Consider the following 20,921-nt stretch of genomic DNA (forward strand, 5'->3'; position numbering starts at 1 on the left):
TTAAATATTATTGAGTGCTTGCTATATGCCAGGCATTTTAAGTCCATTTTTTTCCTGGGAATAGGGCAATTCATAAAGTAAGTTATGCTCTCAGGAGCTTATATTTGGATTGAATCCCAACTCAACCAAATACTAGCAATGTGATCATTGATCCTTAGTTCAACATGAAATTTTAGTGGGGACTAAATAAGATAAGTTATATAGACCACTAAGAATTGTATCTGGCATGCAGTAGGCATTCATAAATGTTATTTTGCCATCCCCTTACTTTGATCACAAGTAAGAAAAAAAGATTTATCTGGCAAATACCTTTTCTTTTTAGATAAGCTTTTTCTATCTACGAAGGCTATGATCAGCAGTGTAGATGAAGTTTATACAGTTAGGACCCCACACACACACGCGCCACCCAAACTCCCTTCTCCACTCTAAATACAAAGCAAATAAGTATTTCTGCAGACCAGAATGAGTCAGAAAAGCAAGTAAGTAGAGAAAAGGTGAGAAACTATGGTCTCAAGTACTCCTACATCATTCTGGGGTCAGAGTCAGGTTCAATGCCACAAACTAAGGGTTGGAGAATGGTTTTCTTGCAGCTGGGAAAGAGAAAAAGAGCTAGACTAATCACTTTCTGTGGAGGTATTCACAGGGCAGACACTGCCCAGACTCCCAGACTGTACCTGACTCTAACTACTTGATCCAGCTAGATAACTGGATTTCTTTGTCCTGGCAAGACAGGCCCTCAGGGAGCTCAAAGCTAGCTGGAGGCAACTGTAAAACTTTTAGATAAAGAATAATGAGTACAGAAAGAAAAGGAAAAAACAAAAAACAAAACAACTACTACCCAATATAAATCTGAAGATAAAATTTGAAAATACAATAATTAAGAAAGACCACAAGGAAATCAACACAGATTAAAACACTCCAAATGAGACAAAAATAATAGAAAAATTAGTAGGTGAGGAAAGAGGGAAAAATCCATAAAAAGAATAACAAAGTATTTTTTTAATAGAGATAATACCAATTACACATCAACAAATTGGATAATCTGGAAGAAATGGATAAAGTCCTGTAAACATACAACCCATCAAAAAATAGAAAACCTGAACAGACAAATAATGAGTAAGGAGCTTGAATCACTAATCAAAAACCTCCCAACAAAAAAAGCCCAGGAGCAGATGGCTTCACTGGTGAATTCTACCAAATATTTCAAGAAGAATTAATGCCAATTCTTTACAAACTCTTCCAAAAAACTGAAGAGGCAGGAACACTTCCAAAATGATTTTGTGAGACTAACATTACTCTGACACCAAACCCAGACAAACACTGCAACAAAAGAAAATTACGGGCCCATATCCCTGATGAATGTACGTATAAAAATCCTCAACAAAATAGTAACAAATTGAATTTATTAGCACATTAAAAGGATCATACAGCATGATCAAGTGGGATTTGTCCTGGGAATGCAAGGGTGATTTAATATACACAAATCACTTAATGTAATACAGCACATTGACAGAATAAAGGATTAAAAAAAATCACACCATTATCTCAATAGATGCAGACAAACCATTTGACTAAATGCATCATCTTTTTATGATAAAAATGCTCAACAAATTGAGTGTAGAAGGAGTGAAACTCAGCATAATAAATAATATGTATGACAAGCACACAGCTAACATCATACTCAGTGGTGAAAAACTGAACTTTTCCTCTAAGATCAGGAATAAGGCTGGGATGCCTGCTCTCACCACTTCTTTCAACATAGTTTTGGAAGGTCTAGACAAAGCAATTAGGCAAGGAAAAGAAATAAAAGTCATCAAATTGGAAAGTAAGAGGTAAAATTATCTCTATGTGTAGATAACATGATACTACATATCGAAAATCCTAAGTACTCAAAAAAAACTGTAAAAACTAATAAATTCAGTAAAGTTGCAAGATACAAAATCAGCATAAAAAATCAGTTGTTTCTATATGCTAACAAGTAACTATCAAAAAATAAAATTAAGAAAACAATACCATTTACAATAGCATCAAAAATAATAAGATACTTAGCAATAAACTTAACCAGGAGTTTTAACTTCTATACTGCAAATTACAAAATTATAAAACATTGATGAAAGAAATTAAAGAGACACAAATAAATGGAAAGACATACTGGGTTCATAGATTGGAAAACTTAATTTTGTTAAAATACCCGTATTACCCAAAGCACTCTACAGATTCAGCGCTATCCCCATCAAAATATAAATGGCAATCTTTACAGAAATAGATAAAACAATTGTAAAATTAATATGTAACCACAAAAGATCCTGAACGGCCAAAGCAATTTGAGCAAAAAGAACAAAGCTTGAGGCATCACATTTCCTGATTTCAAAATACATTACAAAGCTGTAGCAATTAAAACAGTATCAGAGTGGCATAAAGACAGGCATGTAGACCAATGGAACAGAATAGTGAACCCAGAAATAAACTCATGCATATATGGTCAACTAATCTTTGACAAGGGGTGCTAAGAATACACAATAGGCAAAGAACATGAATGGACATTACTCCAAGGACATACAAATAGCCAACAAGTATATGAAAACATTACTAATTACCTGTGAAATACAAATCAAAGCCATAATGAAATATCACCCCACAATATTAGTATGGTTTTTATTTTTCTTTTTTTAAAGTAAGCCTTGGCTATGATGGGCTATGATGCAGAGAAATTAGAACCCCTGTATACTATTGGTGGAAATATAAAATGGTTCAGTCACTATGGAATACAGTATGGAAGTTCTTCAAAAAATTAAAAATAGATCCAGCAATCCCATTTATGAGTATATATCCAAAAGAACCATATGATCCAGCAATCCCATTTATGGGTATATACCCAAAAGAGCTATAATCAATATCTTGAAGAAATACTTGCACTTCCATGTTCATTGCAGCATTATTAACAATATCCAAAAGAATAACCAAAATGTGTATCAATGGATATGTATAGATATATATCACATTCATCTACATCATATACATTTATATATATTATTCAACCTTTAAAAAAACGAAGGAAATTCTGCCATTTGCAACAGCGCTGATGAAGTTGGAGAACATTACACTAAGAGAAATAAGCCAATCACAGAAGGACAAATACTGCAGGTATCTAAAATAGTAAAATTCATAGAAGTAGGGAGCATAATGATCGTTGACAGGGCCTGGACAGCGGGGAAATGGAGAATTGTTCAATCGGTATAAAGTTTCAATTATGTAAGATAAGTAACTGTTACAGTTAACAGTAAATTTTGTGACTTAAAATATTCATTAAGAGAGTAGGTCTCGTGTTACCCCACCCCAACCCCACAAACCAAAACACAGGGGGGCATGAGGAAACTTTTGAATGTGATGGATATCTTTATTACTTTGCTTGTGGTGGTAGTTACAGTGGTACATATGTTTAAAACTCCTCAAATTGTATAAATATGTGTATTTTTTTGTATATCAATTATACTTCATTAAAGCTGTGTTTAGAAAAAGAAATATGAAAGAAGAACAAGTTAGAAATCCTGGAAATGAACTGAGAAAGAATATTAGGAATTAAACTAAAAATCAGGCTGAAAAACAAATATATTTTGAGTGAAAGAATAATTTGGAGAATGAATTCAGAATTCTTAATATATATGTAAACGGTATTCCTGAAAAAGTAGGAATAGAGAAGAGACTATATTTAGAGTAATAAGGGTTGAATTCTCCAGAATTAAAAAAAACATATGAGTCCTCAGACTGCATATACATTTCTATGTATAAAACCATTTTTTAAATATTAGTCCACATTTAGACACATAGTGAATGAAACTTCGGACTATCAAAAATAGACAAAAATGTTAAGCTACCAAACAGAAAAGAAAAAAGTCTCTACGAATGGATAATTAAATTAATTTCTCATTCTCGACAATAATAACAATATCTAACAAAGATATTTAAGACCCTTATGGAGAAAGCTACAAAATATAAGGAATTTAGTGAATATCAAAAGGAATGGAAAGGTTCATAAATCAAACAATTTTAATACCATTTCTTACTCTATAAATTCTCTGTAATTTGAATGAAAATCTAAAATTCAAAAAGAATGGTAAAAATCTAAAACTATTAAGACAAGTTTGAGAAAAATGTAAGTTGAAGGACTTGAGATACAGAAGATAAAACTTATTGAAAAGCTATAGTAATTAAAAGAGCTTAATAATTTTTCAAGAATTGATTTTTGCAATGTGGTGTTGTGGGGGAGGGACAGAATAAAGAGCCCAGAAACATAGGCGCCTGCATTTGTAGAAATCTGACATAGGAAATACATAGCAACATGAATTAGTGGATAAAAAAATGGACCATCCAATAGAAAAAAACAGGGCATTTTGGCTATCCATTTGAGGGGAGGTGGGAGGTATCAGATTTCTATACAAAAAATTAAGGCCCTACACTTGAGAAGAAAAATTTCAAACATTAGAAAAAGACATGAGAATGTATAATATATGAAGAATTTCTCACACAAGTTAGTAAAATCAGAAAACATAACAAGACATAGGCGGTAAAATTCAAATGTATTCCTTTCACCCAGAAATTTCGCACACTTTTATACTCTAGCTAAGAAATCTCCTTCCTATGTCTACATGGAGCTAGGTGCAAAGGTGTTCGTAGCCTTATAATAACAAAAAATTGTAGGAAAGAACCCCAAACCACCATCAGTAGAAAAACAGACTAATGAATTGTAAGATATTCGTAAAAAGAAATGCTATATACATTTGACATGGATTAACAGTAAGTCTACACGTATCAACATGCATTTGAAATACTGAGTGAAAAAAATTTGAAAATGATGTATACAATAAACTTTATTTAATTTTAAAACCACACATTATTTATTAATGTATTAATGTCTGCATGTGTCAAAATAAAAAAAAAACATAGAAAGGATACAGACCATATTCTAGACAGTAATTGACACTGGGGATTGATAGAAGAGAAAGAAATGTAGGAATGGTATATGTACTTCTTGAACTATATGTGGAATGTTCTACTTATTTTTTAAAAATTAAACAAAAGTGGAAAGATCTCAACATTTTAAGAATATGAAGTGTACAGGTTTGTTTATTATTATATTATTTTTCCATGTATTTTATAATTTTGAAAACTCTTAGTAAATATACTAAGGTTTTTAATACTTCGAAATTTTTTTTTAAATATCGGGGAACAGGAATTTCCCATCCATATTGGTAATCAGTCTGCATGTCATAACTTCATCTCTCATAGTGTGAGAGGGACTTCTTACAATAGGGAAGGTGAAGATGGCCCTAACTGATGCAGGGAGGCACGGTGCACACATACTGAGCAGGAAACCCTGGTTAAGTGACATTATACTTCCTACTATCTAATGGAAATTATGACACCTGTATTCTGCACGACTGCCTCTGTCTGACGGTGCGGTTTGTTTGCTATACTTCTCGATGTTACTTTTGAAAGTGCGAAAGGGTATATAGATTTTTGAACAGAAAAACTGATATTTTTATTTTTGAGGAATTTTTCTGGACTTTCCCTCCCCCTCATTTCATGTAGCCATCTGCTGTTGGATGCCTAAAGAGTGTTTTTGGGAAAGAACCCTTTCCTGCCCATGACTCCAAGCCTGGTTAAGGAAGATCACAAATAGAAAACAGGAAGTGGAGGAAGGAGGTATTTCTAGGATGGACCCGTCAATAGGATGACTGTATAATTTATCAGCCAAAGAGAAACACTTTTGAGAATAAAAAGGGTTGCAATTCAGAAGGAACAACAGGAGTAAACAAGAGGTATAAACCAGGACTATCAAGAGAAAATCAGGACGATGGCCATCCTACCCCTCAGAAGGGAATCTGTTATCTTCCTTTTCTAGACTTTGAGCTTCCTTAAGACAGAGCAAAATAGGGGGTTTCCTACAAATTCCAGGAAGGCAGCTATTAGAAACAATGCAGATATGGTGCCCTAACCAGCCACAGTTATAAGCTCCTGGGACTCATATGCAAAACTACGAGAGCAGAACTGGAAAAGTACAACTTAGTCTCTAAAGACTTTCTCAAGTTTGGAGAATTATTGGCATGGAAGAATATGATCCCGATGCTATCAAATTCCTTAGTTTTTCAAGAGAAGTCAGAAATTCAGACTTTATTTTTAATTTTGAATCTGCTGGTTTATAAATTCTGACTCAAATTGAATACATACACACACACACACACCATTGTGAATCAAATACATTATATTTTCTTGCTAAACTTGACCATCAGTTTGCAACTACTTCATATAAATAGTGAAACTAGGTCAAAGACTTCAAGAGTACAAAATATGGTCTCAGGCAGTAGAAGCTGGCACTTAAGGGCATCTGGGGACTTACTGCAATAACTAAGCCTGGCTGAATATTATAGATTAGAGTTCAGGAAAAAGGGTATATGATGAGGAGCAAGGATCAGAACCCAAATATCAAGATATGTAAAGAAGGCTCTTTAAAAATAGGAATTGATGTGATGTCAGGAAGTAATAGGGTAAATCATATCATAGTTTAAGATGGCCTTGAATGCAAGATGAGGATTTTGAATTGTTTTCATTCAACAAGTGAAAATCACTGACTTTATTGTGTTAAATCAGGATCAAGCCTGTTAAAATGTGAAAGTACTCCAGACAAGCTAACAATTTAATACTGGAAGTTTTGTTTTATATTCTGTCCCCAGTGTTGCCCCATCTGAGCAGAGTATGACTGTCCAGATAAAGTAGACCCATGTTGAGGTGAAATTTCACCCCTTATGGCAGGCGTTACATGTGGTGAACAGAATTAGTTAGCATCATATTTTTTTCTTTCTTCCTTTTCTTTCTTTTTTATTCTTTTTTTTCCTGATGTTTTAGCAGTCCCTTGTGAACTGGTGCTCCAGATAGTCATCAGGGTGGCTAGCCGCTTAATCTGGCTGTATGTACACAAAGGGATGATAAAAATCAAAGTAGATCCTTGGAAGATGATCTGGTGTTGTTGTTGTTGTTGTTGTTGTTGTTGTTGTTTTGTTTTGTTTTAAAGTTAAATTTTATTTTATTTAATTTATTTATTTATTTATTTATTTATTTTTATTGAATTGAAGAAATGATTTAAAATTATTTTTCCCCCGTCTACTTCTCCCCTCCCTGCTAACCCCTACCCTCTGGTAACCACTAGTCCATTGTCTATGTCCATGCGTCTCTGGATCTGGTTTTGGAACAGCCTTGCCTGCAGTGGAAGAAATGAGGTAGAAGCCGAGGGGCAGATTTGAGAGGTAAAATGACAGGGGAAGAGAGAGGACGAGACTGACTGACTGGTTGTGCCTAAAGAGCAAGATGGTAAAAGGGTCATTTTATCTTTGAAACCTAGGTTCTCGAGAGCTTTCTATCCTACGATAGAAAACATAAAGTCACAAAGAGGAGCTTTTAGAATATTCATGTGTGTTCTAACTAAGAGAAAATGCAAGCCTGGTCTTTCTCCTGGCATTTTAAATTAAGCTAGTATTCACAAATTCTCTCCAGAGCAAGTTAGGAAGGTTCAGTCAAGGCTCAGCTTTGTTTCGCTATTTTACTTTTTATCAAGATTATAGAGGCAGACTTTGTATAAAACTGTCAGCATCAAAACACCTTTATTCTTTCTCCTTTAAAATGATAACACAGTAAAGATATGACATAATTCTGGTTTATTAAGGATTTTTTAGAAGCCCAGCGAAAGTGCAGGGACTGGGGGAGTAAATATCAAAGCCTGGAGGAATCGTCCCAAGGTAGGTGAATCAGAGAGCAGCAGTGCTAGAAATTTTATAACCCTGGGAAAATCGTAAATAAAATACCTCATTAAACTGAAACAGTTTTTGTAAATTCTTCAAATTCAGCCAAGAATTTTGCAGAGATTAAGCATAATGAGAACAAAATAAAGCCATATATAATAGATGATCATCTTTATTGATCACTTAGTGTGTTTTAAGTGATTTTACTGGGTGATTTCATATCAAAATTATTTACATAAGCCAAATATAATGATGAATTTCAACCACTGCTTAACAATGCCCTAAAGCAGAAACCCACAATCTTATTTCTAGCAAAGCAGCAGATTCTATTAAGAGTCTCAATTCTGTTGAGTCTCCTTGTGTCTCCCCAGGAGCAGCTGTCTTTCTAAAAAGCAAAGCAGAAGGTTCTTCACCTCCAGGTTCATGTCGCTTAAGAGCTCATCCATGCTATGTAACCTGACACTGTCCTTCCATCTATGAAAGTACTTTGTTGATTGTACAAGGTTGATTTCCCCCTTTTAGTAGAAGGAAAGGAAGGCGGGCATGTGTGGGTCCCAACTAACCAGCCACCAAGGAATACAATTTAAAGGCAGATGTGTCCTGCCCGAGAAAGGCAGTAACTTGGCCATTTCCGCACTCCAGCAGAACTAGGAGTGCGTTTCATAGGCCAAATAAAGATGAGCCCTAACTTCCACATGCACTGATACGAAGCACAGAAAGTTGACTATATGCTGTCATCTGTTTTAAAGAAAATGTGAAGGAAACTTAATGAATGAGGCTTTAATTTTATGTCTTTGGTTTTTCATGTGTATTAAGTTTTGGCTCTTAGAACCCCCAAGAAATTGGGCAGCTTACTGCCCAATTCAAAGGTGCAGAGGCCTTCGGAGTTTCTTCTTACTTTCTCTGTGACATGACACCAATTAGCAAACGTAATTGCAATTTAATTGATGCCTTCCCAGCCTCATCATTTCATCTTGCGTTTTGTCTTTTCCAGGAAGCAGAATGTGCCTACACACTCTTCGTCGTTGCCGTATTTTGGCTTACGGAAGCTTTGCCTCTGTCAGTTACAGCTTTGCTGCCTGGTTTGATGTTCCCATTGTTTGGAATCATGCCTTCTAAGAAGGTAAGTTCTCTTGCAAACGTCCATCATAGTCTTTTATTTTACGCTGATATTTTCCTTGAGAAAATCTATATTTAAAAGGAACAATAATCCTGTTAAAGCTTCCACATAAGTCCTCTAGTTGTTTCTCTGCTCTAGAATTCCGCATGTGTGTCCACCTTCGGGTGAACAAAAACAAAACGCAAGCTGCAGCTTCTTGTGTCATGCATGTAAATAAGAAACATGCATGTCTAGTCTTCCCAGGCGACATCTAAGCCTGGTGCATCTCTCCCAACAAAAGGGCCAACTCTTTCACATTCTGCATAAGCTTTTTGTATTCAGCAGAGCTCAGTCTGACACAGTGTTGGAAAGCAATTGTTGTTTTTAATGAAGAAAAAGCTTCCCTGTTTTCTTTTCCAGAAACCTGCTATTTCGAAAGATAAAGCCAAATTAGCTTTCACGTGTATTTCTATTTTGTTCTTGCTAAGAGGAGTTTATTCATGCTGAGAGGTGCTTCTTACCTTTATGCAATCTAAAAGTACCCATCTGAGGAAAATGAATTCAGTTTCCCATTAAAAGCATGAAATGTATTGAAACCAGAATAACTATCTCCGTGCAGTCGCCAGCCACCTAGCACACAATTGTGTAAACCACAGCTGAAACATTCTCAGGAAAGATGTTAAGTTCAAGATGCCAGTCGGTGTAATTTGTCACCTTTGAACTTCTATCTTCTTCCAGGGTCCAATATTGCTATCATGAAGCTCATCTGTCTTATAATGTAGGTGGAGATTTTTCTTTTTAACTAACCTGTGATACAGTTTTTTGTTTTGTTTTTTGTTTGTTTGTTTGTTTTATCCTGTGGGAGAAGCTATTATTCCCTTTCTTATTTTCATGTTCTTCCCCCATTTTAGAGTCCAAGTTCATCATTTTGCATTCCTGATCCTTTCTGCTCCTCTTACTGTATTTCCTCCTCCCTCATAATCTTGACTCTTTTTTAAGCACCATTGATTTAGAAGAGAGTATAGCCAGAGCTGTACTTTATTTCCTCTCACCCCCAGGCTGAAGCTCTGCTGTCCCACAGAATCTGGGAGCTATAATTTAAGAAGTTTCTCAAATGCTCTAACATGCTATATGGCTCTCAATAAAGGATATATATTTTAAAAAGGAGTTGACAAGTCCACACAAATAGGGTATCTAATTATAAACCCCTGTTCTGCCGGCTTCGGTGGTCCTACTGCCAGAGATACTTAAGTTTAATTTAAGATTAAAATTTGTCTCTTAAGATTTAATAGTAATCAAACTGACTATATTAACTTTTTACAAGAGGCCGAGACAGAAACAAGTAGAATTGGAATCATAGGGCATTTCTGTAGCCAGCAGGCTATTGCATAAGTCAGGCTGTAGATTCTTGTTCAAGAGTCTTTTATCCCTGAAAGTATCAGCCTCGGGCTAATTTAACAGTCTGGGAATCCTAATAGACTTAGAAGGGAGATCTGAGTCTTTCAGCCTGGGCAGGGATTCCCCTCCACAATATCTCTTACAGATGAGGTCATGCAGGAGGTGCCTACAGGCTTCGAATTCCCTATCAGGAATTCCATATCATTTTTGAATTTGAACACTTAAATGACTCAGCTTTATTGAGCCCAAGTCTGAAACTCAGTCACTTTGACTCTTTAAACTTTTCTTCGACATCGAAGATTCCACAAATAAACCTCATCTTTCTTCCCGATATGATAGTGCTGCTGCTTGGATTTGAAAATAAATATAATCTCTTCCTTAAGTCTTCCTGCCTCCAGGCTTTATGGTTTTCAGACCTCAACTCCCTTCCTCGCCACCTCCCCTCCCCCACCCGCACCTCCAGTGTCACCTTCATCACCTTTTCTCTTGCTGAAACTACCGCTGGTTTGTCAATGAGATTGAAGGATTAAACAGTTAGTAATGTCTGTCACATAGTAAGCACTCAATATCTTGGTCAATATTATTATTATTAGTAGTAGTACATTGACAAAAGTGAACCGATCATTCTAGAAACATCTGAGTGCTGCAAACTGAGTTTGTCATTTCCCCTCTGATATTTTAGCCTAAATTTGTTTTAAACTTTACGTGACTTTTTTCACCTGTTAAGTTTAAATGGAGCTGGCAACAAATCAAAGTCCGTAGGACTTTAAGGAGAGAAAACTGTTTTTTAGTCTTGTGATACTCTCTCCAGACAGGGCAACTGATCTTTTATTCAGAAATAGATGACCAAAGCTACAAGGAAAGGGCTAGAGATTTAGTCAGAAGACCTGAGCTTAAAACCTCACATTCACCAATAATTACTTGTATGATCCTGATCATGTCCCTCAATAACTCTTTTTTTTTTTTTCCTCCTCTGTAATGGGCATGATAATGCCACACAATCCAGGGGTTGTAACAATCAAATCGAATAATAAATGTGAAACAATGGTGCAAACTAAGTATCGAATAGTCTTAAGAGTTTTAATATTCCCAGTTAAAGTATGTTAGACAGTGTTAAACTATCATTCTAGCCTACAGCAGCATTTTGGGATCTCAACTCTGTAATTGAAGAGAATAATGCATTTTTAATATCCTTATCTAAGTTCAGAGCCCTACATATCTCTCTCTTTGGCCACCATAGTTTTAACTTCACCTTATCAAGCCTATGCTAAATACCTGTATCTTACTGAACACATCATTGTATTAAAGAATGTCAACAAGTGCTGAATTTTTCTCAAATACGTTGAATAAATTTGAAGTGCTAAATATTTAGTATGCCCAATTAGATATTCCAAACAGTATTATTACTAGTAGTACACCCAATTAGATATTCTAAATAGTATATATACTTTTATTTATATATGAATTTTAGATATATAAATGTGAAGATATACATATGTACATATAGATGTTACGTTACACATTTACTTAGACATTTAATAAATATTTATATGCTAGGATTCTTCCAGGAACTTTGGAATACATCAATGAATATAAACAGACAAAAAGTCTCTGTCTTCCTAGGAGAAAAGAGACAGCAAACAATAAAATGGGGAAAAAAGGAACAGGAGAATGAGCATCAGGAGAGGGTTGCAGTTTTAAATAGGATAATGGGAGTAGACCTCTATGAGGTGAAAATACCTGAACGAATATTTGCAGGAGATGAGGGAGGTAGCCATTTCGATGTATGGGGAACAACCGTTGCCGAAGGGGAAATACCCAGTGCAAAGACCTTCAGGCAGTTAGGCATGTCCGCAGTGTGACTGCAGCAGAGTGAATGAAGGAGAGACTGATTGAAGATGATTTCAGGGAGATCATGTGAAGAGGGGTTGGACCATAAAGGGCCAACATAAGTCATGGTATGGTTTTAACCCCGAATGAAGTGAGACTCTCTAGAGAATTTTGAATAGAAGTATGATATGATAGATTTTTTACTTTTATTTTGAAAGGATAACTTGAACTACTGTGTTGAGAAACAAGGTAGAAAGGAGACAGGTGTAGGTTTTTGCAGTAATTCAGGTGAGAGGCCATAGTGATTGAGACCAGAGATATGAATAAGGATATTTAGTATAATACATATATTTTATAGATATATTTTTTATATAAATTTTCTGAATGATTTGATATGGGATCTGAAAGGAAGAAAGGAGTCCAGGACACCTCACAGCTTTTTGATCTGCCTACCAGAAAAATGGAGTCGCCATCAATTGAAATGGGGAGGACTGCGGGTAAAGTAGGCTGTTGTGGGAGAGAGACTGACACCTGGAGCTCAGCATTAGACATTAAGTTTGAAATACCTATTTTAATTTAAGTGAAAGTGTTGAGTGGGCAGTTAGGTACAGATGAGTCCAGATTTCATGAGCCAGAGCTGAGCTAGAAATACAGATTTGAGAACCATCAGCCAAGAGATGGTATTTAAAGCCCTCAGACTTGATGAGATTATTTAGAGAGTGAATGAAGATAGTAAAGCAAAAAGGACAAAGGATTGCGTTCTGGAGAACAACAGCACTAGGAGGTTGGTGAGAAGACAAAGTACTAGCAAATAAGACCGAGAACAGATAGGTTATTGAGGTAGGAGGAAGACTAGGAGAGTGTGGGGTCTTGAAATCCAAGCGAAGCAATTGTTTTAAGGATGAGGCAATGATCCAAAGTGTCAGATCTGCTAATAGGTTAATTAATGTGAAAACTGTAAATTGACCATTGGACTTAGCAATGCAGATTAAGTATGTCTTTTCTAAAAAACAACAACAACAACAACAACGAAATATAGGCTCTTAATTCAAAAACTTGATGCGAAGTAATATTTAATTTCATGCATAAGTAGATTGACTTGTAGAAAGGTTGCTAAATTGTTATAAATTACATAGCTAAGACAGAACCTAGGTTCTGATCACAAAAGCTCAGGTTTTTTGATGAAATCACACTCGAAACAGAACTGTAACTACCTTGATGTCCCAAACAGATTTTAAATCTCATTAGAAATTTTATTTGGAAATACCAATTTCGCCTCAAAAATAGTTACATTTATCAATGTCATTTACAAACCAATACCACTTCTCATATTACCTCCTATACAAGTAGACTGCAAACAAACTCATCTACCTGTAGCTAATGTTCTTCTTCAAATAGACCAACTCTGATGAAAAACAAAGAATAGATAATACAATAGAAAACAGAGAACGTGAAAATTCCTTCTTAAGTTTAACAACTAATTTTATTAAGACAACTGAGCTACAGACCTTAGTTTGTTTACATAATCTATTATGGAATTGGCAAACTATGAGTCTGAGAGCCAAGTCCAACCTGCGACCCAATTTTTAAAGTAAATTTTTATTGGAAACATACACAGCCATAGTTATTCATTTACTTATTGGTTTTGGCTACTTTTGTGCTTTAAAGACAAGCTGAGTTGTGGAAAAAGGCTCACAAAGTGTAAAATGCTTACTACCTAATCCTAAAAGACAAAGTCTGTCAACTGTTGCTATTATCTAAAGACGTATTAACAAGAATATCTCATGATCCTGGACCTCTTTCTGTGTTTAATCACTTACTATAATGACTTTTTTTCTATGTGTTTCTTTGTATTTTTAAAGTAATTATGCCTTTATCCTCTCATTTAATTATCAGAGTATTGGTGAGATAGGGTCAGTAGGGCTTAGTTCCATGAGCAAAACTGTAAAAAAGATAAGGGCAGAGGAAAACTCAAATATCTATTTATCTTATAATCATCAACTCAAGTAATCAAATCCTATAAGAAGACATACCCAATTCTCCCAGGAAAAAGTGGTCACTTACTCTTTGAACCTCAACTATACCTTGAAGAGGTAGCTCTCATGCATCTATTATACATCTTCGTTAACTTATTTTTCCTCTTCTAATACCCTTTAAACTCCTTGAGTTTAGAGACTTATTAATTCAACATCTATTGAGTGCCAGTATGTGCCAGGCATGTCTTAAGTCCATAAATACAGTGATCAATAAAACACATTTGTGGCTTTGAAATATGTCCAGTCAAATGAAGGCAATAGTTAAGGAAATAAATAGTCACTAGACACTAATATCTCTGATCTCAAGACATGTAACAAGCAGGTAAAGAAACAGTATTTACACAATGTGATATGCTAAGAAGAAAACAAACAGGACTCTGCAATACAGAAAAATAGTAGGATTGATTTAGAAAAGTTTGATATTTGAGAATTAAAGAGATGTGAAGAAGGAAAGCCTTCAGGCATTTATACCCATATCCCCTGCTCATATGACAGTTTTGGTACATGGTGGATGCTTATTAATGTTAGAGTAATCAATAAATGAAATAATAAATTGCTATAATTATATACTTTCTATTATGCAATTACTACAAAATGTAAAGAGATAAATATAAACTTTGAAAAGCCTGATAAAATAACTTTTTGTAAAACATAAAGAAGATGTCCACTTTTCCACCTTGATCCAAGGGCAATTTTTAATTTTTACTTTCTTGGAAATCAAGCCAAGCTCGGTAAGCTGTATTAAAAATGTAGATGCAGTTCAAGATAGCAAAATCATCATGACAATTGATTTTCTTATCCCTTCATGGTTTCATAATGTTAGAATAGTTTTGTTCCAATTCTTCCATTCCCTCTATGAGATATTATTTGATTTTTTTTTTAAAGAGATGCTTCCTCTTATAACCCTTTTCTTTCAGCACAGCCTTGTGATTCAGTTTAGCCAAGTCTTTCCTGAAGTCAGGTCTCGAGTATTCATCCCATGAGGTACTCCACCTTAAAACTGAAAAACAAAGTTTCTATGATCAGATAAGTTTAAAAAGTATATAGTATATGGAATCCACTCTTGGAGAGTAACACTATGTATTAGTATTTAAAGGTTTTGAGGAGGCCTACAGAGAAGAAAATTCTAATATTTCAGATTTCAATGTTTTCTAAACTTATTTAACCACAAAATCTTTTTTTTTTTAAGAAAAATAAAAGCATTCTTTGTTAAATACTGCTGCAAATGGTTGTCCACATTGTTCGTACACTATTCTAATGTCTGAATGGTGTTAGCTAAAAGCAGCTTAAAGTATTGGCCCATTCAAGAGTATTTATTTTATAATGAATAATTTTGATGCTATAACCATTTAAAATACGAGGAGTGACTCTGAAGATATAGCATACCGGGTGGTAATGAAGATATTGGTGAGTTGGAAGCTTGGCTCAGGACAGTCCCAAATCAGTTATCGTCACTCTACCATAGGAGCATGAACCAGTTAGCCCAAGTTTACAGATGGAGAAATCAAGGCATAGAAGGCACTTGCCTGATGTTACTCAGCTATTTAAAAACCTGCTATCCTGGGTACTCTTTTTTTCTGTATATTTTCCTTTAACACTACTGTTTCTGGGCAAGAATATAGAACATATTAAAATTTGTATTCAAACACATCTACATTTCTCTCAACCAAATAGAAAGATTATGTAGTTGAAGGTCAAAGTTAAGAGCAGCAAAATAATGTCTTTCTCATGTAATGCTGCTTTCCCCCCACCAACATAAATAATCATGGGTTTAATTTCAGGTGGCATCCGCTTATTTCAAAGATTTTCACCTACTGCTAATTGGAGTCATTTGTTTAGCAACATCAATAGAAAAATGGAACTTGCACAAAAGGATTGCTTTGAGAATGGTCATGATGGTGGGTGTGAACCCAGCATGGTGAGTACTGTGTTTACTGTTTCAGGATGGCATTCTGAATAGACCATTTTTGTGCAGAGCAAATGATCAAATAAGTAATGCATATCCAGGCAATCATTTGTACTACAATATGTCATGATTTTTTCTCTCTGAAAATATGAAAGTGATGTAAAGTGTACTTGAGTGGTAGGAGGGGAGAAAAACGACTTTTCTTTCACCACAGGTCTAATTAGAGAAAGATTGGAATAAGTGCACACAACTCTCTCACCTTTTATGCACCGTAGGAGTCAAAGCCTAGAGAAGCCTTAAACCTCCACAGACAAGATTGATACATTTCAGAGTCAATTTCAGTCTTATCTTGTTTATTTGGTTGATTGCACATTTAAGGTTTGTTCAAGAGCATCTTTAATCACAGAGAGGATTTTAGGAACCAAAGACAATGACATTATGACATTACTGACAAAATACAAAAATGAGCAGAAAAATTCCAAGGTAGACATTTTTCTTTTTAAATGAGCTGTTGCAAAGTGAAATACTCAAATAAGAAATTTCATCTATAGAATGCGAGATCACTCATTTGACTGATTTTCCCAGTGAAATGAATTTTCCATTAAATTAATTGCCTATTTTAGTTTTAATTCCACTTCTTAATATAAATGTAAGCTAAAAACTTCTCAGTGTCATAATCATTTACATAATGAAATTATGCTTTAAAGCTTCAGGTGGTTCTTCTTATCTTTCTTTGAAAATAAGAAAATTGTACTGAATTCTATTGCATAATTCATTCTAGGTTATAACCACATCTGTGTTTATCATATGTGGAACAACTGTTTTGTCAAATATCAAACAATTAAATAATTCAGAAGCAACACATTTTCAAAAAATACTTTTTATTTAAAAACATCATAACATATATATATTAAGGGCATTTCACTCTTTAAGAGTGAAATGGTGTTCCATGTCTCTTGGGGTATCTCTTTTCTTTGACCATCTGCTCACTGACCCCAGGGGTTGTGGTAGTGCGCTGCACAGTGGAGCCAGAGTCCTGTCCATTATGCCACTAAATGGCTTTTCAATTTAAGGAATTTCACCACATAGAGAACTTATCTGATCCCAGCCTTTTTTTATTGGAAGGCTTTGTGTCATGCCAATGCCTTATGTTAAAAGCATTTCTAGTTTTCTTTTTATTAAGATTCATTTCTTTTTGAAGTAGATTTCTAAAAAGTTTTGTTTTACACATAGAAAATATTTACCTTATCTGAAGTTGAAAGTTATAGTGCAAATTTTTTCTTGTAGACCTATTTTAAAAGGGAGTCAGAGCATTCCATAAATGGCTCTATATGGAAAGATGTACTTAAATCATTACCTGGGACTTCCTTCTCAAAAGAAATCACGTTTCTTCTCAAGTATGATTTTGAAGGCTTGTAAACATGGTTTAAAATCCTATAGTTTCAGGTATGTTATTTTTTAGAGAGAAGAACTACTCATTAGGGAAGACAATGTAATGTGTCCAGTTCTTGACAACAGGCAAGGATGTCAGATACAGGAGAGTACAAATAACAGAATCTACAAAATATTCTGAAACTTCATTTTAGCAAGTGATTTTAAACAATTTCCTCTACCTACCACATATTAAACCAAAGTAGTGAACATGTAAAAGGCAGATTTATAAAAATTAATCTCTCTCCTTACTGTTGTTCCTCTTTGGCAACATATTAATAAACAGCGGTATGACAAAAAGATAAAAGGAAGAATAGGGGATCCAAAATTCAAAAGCTGATTGCACCTCATCTTACTAATATTTGAAGATGTGTCATCTGTAAAAGGCATTCAAACATTGGTGTCATATTATAAACTATTGTAACATCCACCAACTTGCAGTTGCTTACACATTTAATTGTTATTCTGTTTTGGGAGAGAAGATTGTTATGGTTTCCAGGGAGACGAATCTTGTAAATATTCCACTCTTACATATGCACTTTAATTCCTACCTGGCTATGACTGTCCTCAGAGTTTGTCGCCTGGGAGGAATCTTAACCTTCCTTATTTTGAAAAAATGAATTCCCAACTCACAAACAACATCCTTCACAGTTAAACAATACAGAGTTAGTTAGGCCAGGAGCACAGCTCATACTAAAAGCCCTCTCATTTCAGGCTGGCATTGGGGTTCATGACCAGTACTGCCTTCTTATCTATGTGGCTTAGCAACACCTCAACTACTGCCATGGTGATGCCCATTGTGGAGGCTGTGGCACAGCAGATCATCAGTGCTGAAGCAGAGGTCGAAGCCACTCAGATGACTTATTTCAGTGGATCAACCAATCATGGACTGGAAATAGATGGTACCACAAGTTGATATGGCCACAGGGGGTCTAGTCTTATTAGCAATAGGCATAAACTCAAGAATTCTGGGTTATATTTTAAATTAATTGTTTATACATATATGCTGTGAATTTAACCTTTCTCTTTCCATATTTCCCATTATTGATACAAAGAAATTACATTGCCCAAATATTTACCCTAACTTAATGATTGAATTTACAGTTTCTAACAAAAAATGAAGAGTGCCCTTTCTATCCTGCAGCCAGTCTGATGGAACTCTTTCTCATGTCTTTATCAGTAGACCCTCAGGTTACTCTTTTGTACCGAAGTAATTTTTCTGCATAATATTGGGAAACTTTAATGTCTACATTCTGTCTAGAAATAGCATTTCATTTTACTGCCTCTGATAAACTGCTCTAACGCAGCGAAAAAGTATTGGGGGGATATTTGTGTTTATAAAATACTCTATGAAAGTTATGTCAGTACAGATGAATTTGTTTATTTTTAATTTTTAGTAATGCTTCCATCAGACACACACACACACACACACACACACACACACACACTGATAACCTTTCCTTTAAATTATCTTTCTTTTACAGAATGTGTTAATGGACGTGAAGCAAATGAGAAGAAAGAGAAAATAAAATCAGTTCCAAGGTAAAGAATATTGACATTCTGATTAGGATTTTCCAAATTACATTTTAATAATATTATAAACTGGGTCAATTTATTTTTCAGACACAGTAATGATGCAGGGAAAATTTCAAGCAAGGTGGAGTTGGAAAAGGTACATTAAATTTAATTCTTTCTAAATAATTATATATGAAATTAAATTAGACCTGTAGTTAGATATGGATACATTTAAAAAACTCTCACTTGCTTCCTTGTCTATAATTATTTTGCTTGCCTAAGCCAAACTTCAGTGCAATAGTTTGATAAGCCTTCACGGATAGACTGACTCCAATATCCTGATTGGAAACCTTTTAGGCTCTGAAAATTAGCATCATTATTTTCTCCTTTTGCGAGGTTCTTGATGACGGCATTTAGCATACGTAATTTAAAGAAATATAATTCCAATCTGAGAATCATGTTTCTTTGTTTATTAAAATCCTGCTGGCCTGATATGGCCTGATTTTCATTAGGGACATCCTCAATTCTTCCAGGTAATGAATCAGAGCAACTCCTATTCATGTAATAACAATCCAGTTACCTTTAGTGTCCCCACTGTCACTAAAAAATTCAATGCAGAATTCATGAGTTGTTACTATTAAATACATAGGGAAGAGTTGTTGTAGTTATTCTAGTTATTAAAGGAAGAGGACTCTTGTAAACTGACATTGAATTTATTTCCCCAGAATAAATCAACGTAAAAATACAACACTAGTTTGTACTGGGAGAAATATATCTCAGGATCACTGAAAAATAATCCTGCATAGAAATAGTCCTAAAGTGACCATGGCATTAGGAATAAGAGAGTAGGGCATCTGTTCCTTCCTCAGGCCATAATGCATTAGCACACAACTCAATAGGAAAAAGAAACCCCTCTCATTACTTACAGAAATCTTCAAGGAAAGAGTGATTTCTATATCAGGAGAAAACGAATACAAAGATATGATTTAACCCTTTAGTTACAGTGTACATTAAAGGTTTAAACATGAGAACTGAATATAAATTATTAAAACACTATCATCTTTAGGGATAGAAGTCATTCTTTTAAAACATAAAAAATTAACAGTATACCAGGTAAATTACAGAAATATACATTACAATGGGCTTTTAAAACTGTTACGAAAATGGTAAAGCCTAAACAGAAAGAATATAATTGCACTCAGTAATTATCTGCGGTCCTTTTTAGCAGCCCAGTTTTCTGACATAAATCTTAAATTTTGGGTCAAGTCCCTTCAAATTAATTTGACAGCTAACACTGTCCTAAGGATTATAGGAAAGTCTGTTGGTGGATCGGACCCGCTCCTTATTACAGCTCAGAGTCTAGTGGGGAAGATGGACTTTAAAAAAATAAGTGTGATGTAAATACCACAACAAAGGTAAGCACAGAGGCCAAGTCCTCCAGAAGCTGGAGAAACTAGCTCAACCTGGGCATAGGAGATGAAGAGATTTGAGTCTAGAAGGAAGATGGCATGTGCAGTCACAGCAGTGCAACTTCACGTGTGCAGGGACCGTGTCTATCCACTTTGTTCACCATTTAACCCCCTGGCACAGTCCATCGCCTGACACAGAGGAGGTATTCCATAGATATTTATCTTTCTTAATAAATGAATGAGTAAAAAAGGAAGAGGTATTCTGTTCAGAAAATAAAACGGAATCAAAGACCTGAATATGTAGAGAATAGAGCTTTTTCAGGAAACATCTCCAGTACAGGTACTAGGGATGTGTTGTTGTGGAGAGTGAAATGTCTGCATGGGTCGGGCCAAGTTAAAAATAGCTGTTCATGCTGTGCAAAGGGGTTTAGTTTATCTTAGGGGAGACAGAGAGCTTTGAAGCTGGGGCAGCATGGTGAGTTCTGCATTTGAGAAGCTTACTGT

At 35.0% G+C, this 20,921-nt stretch overlaps 1 protein-coding gene across 1 annotated transcript in view; it reads left to right on the forward strand.

The window, feature by feature from the left end:
* Positions 1-20,921, forward strand: part of SLC13A1 (solute carrier family 13 member 1) — a 90,444-nt gene that overhangs the window by 17,547 nt on the left and 51,976 nt on the right. Inside the window, exons 2-6 of the mRNA XM_039861063.1 lie at positions 8,788-8,916; positions 15,938-16,074; positions 18,208-18,395; positions 18,978-19,035; positions 19,117-19,165. Of these exons, the coding sequence (XP_039716997.1) occupies positions 8,788-8,916; positions 15,938-16,074; positions 18,208-18,395; positions 18,978-19,035; positions 19,117-19,165 (561 nt within the window). The remainder of the gene's footprint in view (positions 1-8,787; positions 8,917-15,937; positions 16,075-18,207; positions 18,396-18,977; positions 19,036-19,116; positions 19,166-20,921) is intronic.

This window comes from Pteropus medius, unplaced genomic scaffold, assembly GCF_902729225.1.
Source record: "Pteropus medius unplaced genomic scaffold, Ma_sr-lr_union100, whole genome shotgun sequence".
In the NCBI taxonomy this organism is placed as follows: domain Eukaryota; kingdom Metazoa; phylum Chordata; class Mammalia; order Chiroptera; family Pteropodidae; genus Pteropus; species Pteropus medius.